At 39.0% G+C, this 11,591-nt stretch overlaps 1 protein-coding gene across 1 annotated transcript; it reads left to right on the plus strand.

The window, feature by feature from the left end:
• The first annotated feature begins 5,870 nt into the window (after positions 1-5,870).
• LOC113686547 (vesicular inhibitory amino acid transporter) lies at positions 5,871-11,581 on the plus strand. The gene is made up of 3 exons (XM_027204184.2): positions 5,871-6,246; positions 8,878-9,063; positions 9,959-11,581. The coding sequence occupies exons 1-3, from the start codon at positions 6,012-6,014 to the stop codon at positions 10,936-10,938; spliced, it is 1,401 nt and encodes a 466-aa protein (XP_027059985.2). The 5' UTR covers positions 5,871-6,011; the 3' UTR covers positions 10,939-11,581.
• The last annotated feature ends 10 nt before the right edge of the window (positions 11,582-11,591 follow it).

The following is an 11,591-nucleotide window of genomic DNA, read 5'->3' on the forward strand; positions in this document are numbered from 1 at the left end:
AATTCATAGTTCTGAGGCAGAATTATGTTTAGACTTCAGACTTGAGATCGCTTCTTGTATGGGCGGCCGTCACCGCCAAAAATACAGGCATAATAAATGGTTTGTAATAAAAAGAAATGGTCTAATTGTCTCGTAAGTGCTAAAACATGAAAAAACCACCTAAAACCTCCTAAAACCACCTACAACCACCTACAACCACCTCAAAAATTGGTAGTTACTAAAACAAGGAATGACCTGAAATGACCTAAAACGACCTAAAATGACCCAAAATGATCTAAAATGACCTAGAGTGTTTCTAAAATGAAACGCAGACTTTTGTTTTTGGCTTGTCGCGCAAAATTTCTAATTTTATTTTACATGATCTTGCCTGCAGAGCAGGCGTAATTTTGGCGAGCGAGTGTTAAGTAATTTCATAACGAAGATTATGGCCGCCATCTTTGATTTTAATGGCAGCGGAAGGCTGGGGAGAGTAAAAATTTACACCAAGGAGGCGGTCGACGGTCAAAAATAAGGAGAGGGGTGGGGGTAGGGGAGTGAAGATTACAAGTAATTCAAGTATTCGTCAAACTCGAGCGACACTAGCTTGGAGATTCCCTTATATAGTTCAGGCTTAATTTCTTCGTGCCTTAAAAGCGCATTAATCGCTTCTCTCCATTGTTTAGTAGCAACGTTCTTCATCAATGTTTTTGTTTGGGAATCTCTGGGAATTCTCGCAGTCACATTTCCAGACGGATTCATGAACACGATTTTTATACCATCGTTTGAAAGATCTTCCACATTCTTATGACTAAGCATCTAGTTTTCCTGTACCAACAAGGCAGACAAGGTATTCACAGCGTTTTCAAAGACGAGAGACTTTTTCGATCGCGTGAGAGGAGGAACTTCCCTCAACGGAGTCTTGCCAATTGGAGAACTAACATGTACAGATTTTGATTTCCTCCACGGTGGACTAGCTATATCTGGCGTGTCAAGGTTTCTTTTGCTAGTTTTCACTGGAGTAGACTTCATTGCAGTCGCGTTCTTGACAAAGTGGTACAATTGGCCTAAATTTCAAATCTTACGGCCACATGGGTTGCAAACACGATCTGAAAATCTCGAGCTATCTTGCACCAAGGAAAATCCAACTTGACGAAAAATTTCGCTCAAAACAACTACAAAACACTCCTTCCGTTTCGAAGGTTTGAAAATATTTTCTGATGAAGAGTGCCTTTGCTTGGGGAGATTTCCGAACTGAATTTTGAAGGAAACTTTACAAAGCCTACAGTTGTCACTTGCACTCTTATCGGACATTACGCATTATGTAGCTAGATTTGACGGCTCGGCTCCACGTGTGTTTGTTTTTGCCGGAAGTTATTGTCAAAGGCTTTTAAATAAACTCATTTTTATTGGTTACCTTCTTGTTTCCGGAAATGCAGTGAAGTGCAACTAATCAGGCGGCGTATGGCATTTTAACAGCCTCTTCGGGCAGGCGTCTTTTCTCCCTTCCCCCGCCCCCTACCCCCACCGTCCATTCTAACTGCAAATCAAAAATGGCCGGTCGAACAAACGATCGCTAGCTTTTAGCGTTAGCTCGCACTAACAAGACGCCTACCCTGCAGGCTAGACATGATCCGATCCATGATCCGTGATCCGATCCGTGATCCAATCCGTGATCCGGTCCAGTCTGCAAACTCAAGTCGTTTAAGGACATTTTAGAAATTAATCAAGGTCATTTTAGGTCATGTTGAGTCGTTTTAGGTCATTATAGGTCATTATAGGTCATTTTAGGTCATTTTAGGTCATTTTAGGCCATCTTAGGTCATTTTAGGTCATTCCTTGTTTTAGTAACTACCTTCAAAAATTTCAACAACCACCTACAACCACCTAAAAAAACATCCACAGCCACTCGCAAACAATCTAAAACCATCTAAAACAAGGCATAAATGTCAAAGGCGAGACGACAACATGTCACGTACATGAAATACGAGAATCGAACAAAACCTCCACCTCCCCCTGAAATCTTACTCTCCCTGGTCCGTTGTAAAATCAACCATCGCACGAAATGAAATGCAAGAGCATGCTAATTATATTTTATATCAGCCGTGGCTACACACACCTTGGGTTTGGGGCCTTACGGAGGGTAAATGGCTTGGGTTTGGTTAAGTTCATGTTTCATGTTACCCTTGGGGATGCGGTTACACAGTAAAAGACTCCCGTTAGGGTCAAATATAATTAGATATGAGTTCACTGACCTGACAAATTGGTAGGAAAAGTACAGAGCAACATGGATGTTACGAATCGAGATCTATTAAGCTTAATTTCAGTGATTCTCCTGCCTTTTATACGACAGTCCTCCAGCAGTTTTTTGCGAGAAGACACCGCAGAAGGCGCGAAATTAGCCAAGCGCATCGGAGGTCACCTCAAAACACTGCAGGCGATTTCCTATATTAGCTACATTCTGCTTTATGATTGGTCAAGCCACCTCAGGGAGCAGATGAACTGAACTTTTCGGTTCAGGAACTGTCATGGGAAGTTCTTTTGTTCTTTTTGATGTATCCATGGAAATAATCCTAGAGCAGTTGGAAAAGCGGGGAAAGCGGTTACACTCAAAAACGTCCTTGCCCGTGGGCAAACGCTATTTACCCATGGGTAAAAGGGCCAGTGTAACAACGGCTATTACCTCAGTAGTACTGGTAACTTTACAAGCAGACGTTTTGGCTCACGTCTCATTTGATTACGTAATTGTCCAAGGTATTGCTTTTCTCAGTTTAAAATCTCAGCACCGGAAATGCAATAGGAGCAAAACGTGAGTCACTATTGCGTGAGTGGCACCACTCGTACAACTGCATGCTGTATAAATGCCAGCACGATGGTGTTTGTGCCAATAGAAGATCCCGAAGGTACGCACAATTCGCTTAAAATATTTTTAATGACCATTCTTATTCATACTTTTTCCGGCTAGACGTGAGCCAAAACGTCTGCTGGTACCCAGAGAAGAAAAAGCCAAGTCAATTCAGTCTTTTGACTACGAGTTTGTTATTTTACTCTGTTATTTTTGGAAACTTGATGGTTCAGTTTTTGAAACATGAGCCAAAACGTCTGCTTGTAAAGTTCTTTAAGTCTTTTACTACTGAGATAAAGGAGGTGGAGGTTTCGTTCGATTCTCATTTTTCACGTATATGACATGTTGTCGTCTCGCCTTATTTTAGACCTTTATGCCTTGTTTTAGATGGTTTTAGATTTTTTGCGGGTGGCTTTAGATGTTTTTGAGGTGGTTGTTAAAATTTTTGAGGTGGTTGTAGGTGGTTTTAGGTGGTTTTAGTGGTTCTAAGTTTTAGTACTTACCCTAATTGTCTTTTGGAGAACGGTTTATCTTATCTCAAGAGATTTATTCAAAATATAAATGGACAAATCGCCTTTGGTGAAATGAAATCTTCAGTATCAATAGTTTATACAATTCAGAAACTGTGCAGCTATCCTTGTTGAACTGATTAAAAAAAAAAAGATTGGCCAAGTGTTTACTGAAATGGTTCAGTGCCGAAATGACAAACGGTTCAGCTAACTGTACTTTGGTTGAGTGACTTGACACAAATGGTTCAGAGTGGTGTGAAATGGCTCAAGTTATCGGCAAATGGTTAATCGTCAGCCGCAATGGTATAGTATCGCATCAATCTACCCACCGTAAAGTGAAATGGTTTAGCGTGACCCCAAATGGTTTAGCTTGACGACAAAAGGTTTAGCACAAACCGAAATGGTCCACTGTTACAGCTGTTGGTTTACGCCATAAAAGCCAAAAATACAAAAGTGAAATCGATAAGTCAAGCTTCAAATGAAACATTCGATGTGGGGTCTTAGGTCACAGCCCTATAGTTTTTATAGTTTTTAGGCGCCCCGATAGTTGTAGTTTCGTCGCCCTAGAACAACGAATCGCTTTATCAAGTTTCCAAGTTATGGTTCTGACTGTCTAGACTTTAAATGTGCTGTTACGTAAAATGATGCATTTTATCAGTATTTTTGTCGTTCGTTTTATTTCAGATTCTTATTTTATCTTGAGGTTGTAAAATGGAGAATTCTTACCATAGTCACCCGTAACCATAGTAAGAATTCTCCATTTAAAGTACAGCAGTTTTCACCGTAAACTATTTATAACTATGTAGTTTTTAACTATATAGTTTTGATAGTTTTTAGGCACCCTTTAGTTGTAGTTTTGATAACAATGAATCGCCGTATCACGTTTTCTAGCAATGGTTCTGACTGAGGTCGTAAAATTTCTAATAGTCGCGGCTTAACCTTGTTGGGAGTTCAAATTGCTGTTAGCCAGTTTCAAATTGTTCTTTTCGGTTTCTTACAGTGAAAACTGCCGTTCTTTAAATAGAGAATTCTTACCATGGTTAAGCCTAACCATGGTAAGAATTCTTTATTTTACTACTTCAAGATACAATAAGAATCTGAAACAAAAGAAATGATTGAATAACTGATAAAATGCATCATTTTTGCGATAGCACACCTACAGTCTAGACAGTCAGAACCATTGCTAGGAAACGTGATATAGCGATTCATTGTTTTAAGACGACGAAACTATAACTAAAGGGTGCCTAAAAACTATAAATAACTAAAAGGTTGTGACCTAAGACTCCACATAGACTGTTCCATTTCAAGCTGGACTTTTCCATTTCACCTTTGTATTTTTTGGCGGTTACGGCGTAAACCAACTGCTGTAACACTAGATCATTTCGGTTTGTACTAAACCTTTTGTCGTCACGCCAAACCATTTCACTTTACGGTGAGTAGATTGATGCGATACAAAGCCATTGCGGCTTAACAGATTAACCATTTGCCGGTAACTTAAGCCATTTCACACTACTCTGAACCGTTTGTGTCAAGTCACGGAACCAAAGTACAGTTAGCTGACCTGTTGGTCATTTCGACACTGAACCATTTCAGTTACTGAATCAGTTCAACAATTAAGGATGGCTACACAGTTTCTGAATTCTATAGACCATTTTTTGTTTGAATATTTCATTTCACCAAAGGCGACTTGTCCATTCGTATTTGAAATAAATCTCTTGAAATAAAAGAAGCCGTTCTTCAAAAGACAATTAGACCATTTCTGTTTAGTACAAACCATTCATTATGCCTGTATTTTTTTTAGCGGTGACGGCCGCCCATACTTTTCCCCAAAGAGAGGCTGCATTCTAGTTTCACACTACTTTTGAAATTAACCATTTTGATACGCTTATTAAAAGTGTCTAATGTTTCAGACGATCGAATAGATTTGTCGAGTTCGGACTTAATGACAGGGCGTAAATAAGTCAGTCAATGTTTGCCATGTATAAGCAACAGTAGGAAATTACATCTGGGTACGGCGAAATAAGATTTTTTGAGGCGATGCTGAGAATTGGTAACAACAATAAGTCTGTAATTTAAGGAGGCGCCAGACCATTTTTAACTTTATACGCTGTGTATACACTTTTCATTATTATTTTTATCATTATTTTCCATTTTTTCTACTTTTCCATTTTTCTTCCAGCCGAACTGGTTTGTACATATGCTAAGCTAAATATTTATGCAAAAAAAACTAGTGTCATAGGTTAGTCTGGAAATGTGGAAATGTTTTCTGGCAATTACTGCGCCCAAACTGTTCCGTTGTAAGACAGACGTGAAGAGTGCTGATAGAGGGAATCCACTGGGACATTATTCCTGGGGAGTAAATGCAAATTATGCTCTCGTTAATCCACAGGCCAATTCGAAAGCAAGCGAAGAACCGAATAAAACCAGCGTTTTTGTGTACAAGAAGCCATTTCTAATCATAGTTCTTACCCTAAGAGCTTCCCTAGAAGGCATTGTTTAGGAAGCGTGTGTTAACCTCATTATAAATTAATAGACTAGTGTGTTGGAGAGACCCAAGACACCACACCGCTGGCACTGAATCCAGAACGCAACGCATGCACAGTTGTGAATGCATTATTGAAGAAAGACCACGAACGACCTGAGGTATTTCGATAAATCTCTTCGACATCACACTCGCCGCAATGGCTCAAGCTATTAGAGATTTCTTGAAGAATCATTTGCCTTCGCCTTTGTTTGGCGGAAGAAATAGAGAACGCCACGAGAGCAGGGAGTATCTTCACGTTGAAAATCAAGGAGAAAGCGATGAGGATGAAATAGTTTACCCGAGTGAGGAAATGACTAAGGCTAACGAAAAGGAGTCTTCAAAAAATACTTCGGCTCTACAAGCAGCCTGGAATGTATTAAACTTGATACAAGGTAAGTTTCAGAAGTTCTCTCAATTCTCCGGTCGAAGAAAAGCTGATTTTAATGGGGGAAGGAAATGACGTTCTAAATGTCTTCATCGTTATTTTTCACCAGAATTTTAATTGCCGTCAGCTTCTCCCCTGTGGCAAATGTTCCATGCATCAAATTATTGATTTTTTTGCCGCCGGATATTCTCGATCGAAAAACATAGTTTTTTTATCTATGCAACATGTCTACGATGGTATGAATGCTGAATGATATATTTTAAAGTCTCGACCGAGTGAATTTTAATCCAAACCATTGTTGGGAAAATGGAAGAACTTCTTTCCAATTCACTTGTTTGAACTGAACTAAATTCTGATCTAATTTCTTGTTATCTTGGCCGATGGAAAAACTGGATGATTGGCTTGTTTTTGAAAAAAATTGTTTAAAATCAAAATTGTGTAAGATGAAAAAGTTCTGATTATCTAAATAAATGTATAGAAATTAGTTTGCTTTCAGATTTGGTGCTATGACTGGTTTTCTCCGGTTTTAAAATAACTCGTTCTTCTGTATCTGTTATAAATGTACCGATTACTCGATGGATCATCGCAAACTAAAAATATAAAATTTTTTCCAGGAGACATTCGCCAACTTTTTAAGACTGGAAAACATTTCCCTTTTCAGGCTTCTATCTTTCATTATTTAGGATATCACGTTTTTTTATTCATCCAAAAATTGAAGTTCACTTCCATACAAAGTCAAAGACAGCAGCAATGTAACGAGTAATTTTTTTAAGCTCCGAAACTAAAATTCAAAAGTAGCTCAGAAATTTGCCTTTTAGCTCTTTTCCGAGCTGAAGGAAATTCCGACTTAGATTTATCATTGTAAGATTCTTTACAAATTTTCCGTTCCTATCTTGTCTTTCTGATATGAACCAGCGCCGATTTAAAAATCTTTTTCTTTTTTTTTTTTTCAATTGACGACTCAGTTCCTGTGTTAAAATCAAAACATTTCAATGAGATGGTTTTCTTCATTTAAAAGCTAACTCAATTTCTTTTATTCTTATCGAAGAAACACATAAATAATTAAGGTGTTATGGATAATTGTACAAAGGCGGGTTTTGAAGAGCAAAGGGTTGTTTCCGATAGCTAAGGAAAAAAATACGATTTTTTTATTAGCGTGGGTGTTCACCACTACATTAAAGAAAAACAATTTCGTGGTAAATCAATTAAATATTACTGAATACCTGTCCACTATTAATTAAAAGCAATGTTTATCCTTTCTAAATTCGATGGCTTCCGATCATAAAAAATTAACCACGTTTGTTTTTTCCTTTTGACTGAATTTCACAGCTGCGATCACAAAATTTCACATGAAAACAACAGTGTGAGCCATCCAGTAACAAATAAAAGGCCAACAAAAAAAGAAAACTTGATTAAAATCTTGCTGTTCTCAAGTCCAAAAGATCTCAGGAGCTGAATGGTTTAATTAAAGTCACAAAACTAATTAAGTCAAAGATAAATTTTTCCTGGCGAACGTTACCCAACTAAATTTAAATACGATGTTTTACAAACTACTTTTGATTTCAGTATTTCGGAAAATTTCTCGTTAAATTTCTTCCCTATACTGTGGAGAAAGTTACCCTAACAAAATTAGAAAGTGTCTTTTTTTTTTTAGCAAACTCCCATTCAGTGATCGTAAAATTTAAAAACAAATTCTCTTTTAAGATCTTCAATATCTTCAGCGTTGCTAGATCGGATTTCAAATTTCGCCCTTAAGAAAAACACCTTTTGTTAAATTCACCAAGACTTAAATAATTCAAAGACATGATCTCAATAATGGAAGATTCTTTGCCACTGAGACATCGCCTTAAGAAAGAAGAGCACAAAAACGAGGTCACAGCTGAACGGAAAAATAAAACAACAGATCGATATATTTGGCTTCCTACCATCAACTAGTAATACTCGATATCGGGGGCGGGCTGGATTAATTTCCGTTGTGCATAAAAAGCGACAACGAAGAAAATCATTGAAGAAATACCAAGCAGGAATAATTCAACAGTTATTCGCCGAAGGCGAAGTGAATATTGTTGAATAATTCCCGAGACGAAGTTGATGGGATTATTCAACAATTCATGTTCACTGACCCTGAGGCGATTCATTATTTAGATATAATTCCTCAGGTGCTTTCAAATACTGCTTTGAATTCGTTCTGTAGTTGATACTATTCTGTTACAATTGTTTTAATTACTCGTATCGAGATAGGCAGCCAGTCTCCACTAAAATTTAAAAGGTTTATTTAATTCAATCGGCAAAACTCCATTCATTTCTTTTGAAAAGTGTTATGCCAAACTTAGTAGTATTTTCTAGACTCTTGGCAATAGAATTTCCTTCTGAAGCGTTTATCTCTTCTTCGTTACCACTGACAAAACGCGAGGCAGCCATTTTGAAATCTAGCGCTTCAGATGATAGTCACCTTGCGCGAGGTGATTTTGGCGAAATTTGACGCAATCCCAGACCATTAGCAGCGTGCGTATCTCTACAATCACCGGAGCAATTAAGCTAAAAGCTCTCACTGGCAAACCGATAGCAGGTTTTAAATGAAACTGCTGGTACTATTTGCTGTACAGTTGAGTTTATTTGAATTATTTTCAACTTTTAGGAACGGGAACCCTTGGCGTCCCATTTGCTGTTATGCAGGGGGGGTACATGTCTCTGGTGGCCATTGTTATCATCTCAGTAATCACTAACTACACAGGGAAACTTATCATAGAGTGTTTGTACGAAAAGCCGTTCAATGGTCAAGGTGCACGAGGAGTTCGAACGAGGAACAGTTACGCTTTGATAGGTGAGGTGCAACGATGTAGAAATACCCACTGCAGTCATGTTGATCGTATTTGTTTAATTTGTTGTTGTGAAAATGTTGAATATGAAGGCGATCTTCATAGCCATGATCACCACTTACGTAGTGGTGAAAATAAGGCCTGAAAAAAATTCAGGTCTGTACGGGATTTGAACCCATGACCTCTGCGATACCGGTGCAGTGCTCTACCGACTGAGCTAACAAGCCAACCGAGCGCCAAATAAACCCGTGAAGTGGTGAATCAATGACTGTGATTACATGAAAATCGTATACGTGAACTGCGGATGTGAAAATGTTGTTGCTGTTGATGTCATCATTAGCATCATCACTAACATTGTTATTATCCAGGTTGTAAAGTTGGACAACACGAAGTCCTGTCACCAAATATACATAACTATAACAAAATTTGAGAGCCAAACTTGCCATTGGTCGGACGTCTTCATGAAAAACAACAGTTAACTCGCCGAAATGCGCACACACGCGTACACGTTTTTGGCACTAATAGGACCGCGTGCGCGTCATGTTTGTCATTGAACAATGTAATTAGACAAAACGCGTCACGCGCGGGCGCTGCCGTCGCACATTCGCCGAGTTAACAGTTTCCTTTTATGAAAATAAAACCAATTCAGATTTCATTATAGTTTTCATTAATGGGTATCAGGACTTCTAGTCGTTCAATTCTATTTGTAATCGTACTTGTATTTAACAAATCAAACTCCCGCTCTGTGGTCTTCCGATTTTGTTAATCACTCGTTTGATTGTGGAGCACACAGTCTTAATAATATTACTAATGAGTATCGTGTTAATGATATTGTGAGTAATTACAATAACATTATTACTTTATATACTTCATTAATATTTAATATATTTCTCATTTTAGGTCAAGCATGTTGGAAAAAGTATGGTAGTGCTGTAGTATGCGGCGCTCAGGTGATGCAACTCGCTTGCGCATGCGTCCTTTACCTGCTTCTCGTCGCCGACTTTTTCAACGACTTGTTTGAGCACCATGCCCTCTCGTATTCCTTGTGGACCGTCATTGCGGGTGTTCTTCTGCTCCCGTCAGTCTTCCTGAATCATCTTAAACACGTCTCTTGGCTCAGCATGTTCAGTGTTGTCGCTCTTGTTATGGTGTTTTCCTCAGTCATTGGATATGGCGTGACACAGCGTTATGAATGGGATTTCAACCTCGGCGTGACAACGCTAGAGGGATTTCCCGTAGCATGGGGAATTATCCTGTTCAGCTTCGTGTGTCATCCTTATCTGCCAGGCATCGAAGAAACCATGGAAAAACCAGAAGAGTTTAATAGTATAATAAACTACTCTTTCTTTGCTTCGGCTGTGACCAAACTAATTTACGGTTTCATAGCAGTTTTAACCTTCAAAGGACAAACCCAGCAAGAAATCTCCGAAAATCTCCCACCAGGGGCTCTCCAGAATACAGCCAACGCCCTCCTGGGGTTCAACGGTCTGTTCTCGTATGCCCTACCCCTGTTAACCCTCATTACAATTATACACAAAGCGCAGATTTCGTGTATCCCTCCATGCTTTCCCGACGAGAAGCATCCATTGTCCATCAAGGAACGCATCATGATTTACTCGCTGCGATCTGTCTTTGTGGTATTTACTGTAATGGTTGCTGTGCTCCTTCCACAGTTCTCGTTGCTAATGGCGGTAATTGGTAGCATATCAGGTGTCCTACTTACTTTGGTTTTCCCCTGTCTTTTCGACATTATGCTTCACCTCGAGCAGATCAGTACCAGTCGTTACGTCATCGACTTACTCATCGTCTGTGTGGGGGTACTATCGGGTGGTTTTGGTTTGGTGTTTTCACTTATTGCAATAACAAAATTGTACGTTTAATAACTTTTCCAATAATGATATGTGTTAAACTAATGGGAACACGGGGATACTACGGTTGCAGTATAGCCTTTGCAGTAAGGGTGTCTTGCAGTACAGGCGTCTTATAGAGAAAAGCGGGTAAGCGCTGCAAGCTCACTTTAAACGAACGAGCCGCCTTGTTTTTTCAAGATGGCGGCCAAACGTTTTACGAATGAATCCCGAGCGGTCGCTCGAAAAAATATGCCTGCACTGCAAGTTATGCTCTGGGAGAAGTTATGGTTTAGGCTCCAGTCAGCGGAAACATCAGGAAAGCATGCACCAGAAATTAACTATTCATCACCATAACTTTGCGTCCATACGGAACTTGTATTGGAGTTGCAGATAGACGAATGTTTGCTTAGAGTTAGGGGAGCAGTGCAAGCACACGAACTTCTGTCAAGACAGCTCTGCTATGTTTCACTTCAACTGACAGAGAGCATTTAGTTTGAAAGAACTGAGAGACTTTGTTCGAATAGTTGATCAAATGAATTAAAACAACTTCATCAAGTTGGTGCTGTTAACAGAAAGCCATAACCATTAATGTACAAGGCCGGTGTTGGAAAAAATATAAAGTCTGATAGTATTTAAAAACAACAAATACATGACCGTGAGCATTGTGTCGAAAGCAACATTGA

This window comes from Pocillopora damicornis, chromosome 5 (genome assembly GCF_964200805.1).
Source record: "Pocillopora damicornis chromosome 5, jaPocDami1.2, whole genome shotgun sequence".
Classification (NCBI taxonomy): Eukaryota; Metazoa; Cnidaria; class Anthozoa; order Scleractinia; family Pocilloporidae; genus Pocillopora; species Pocillopora damicornis.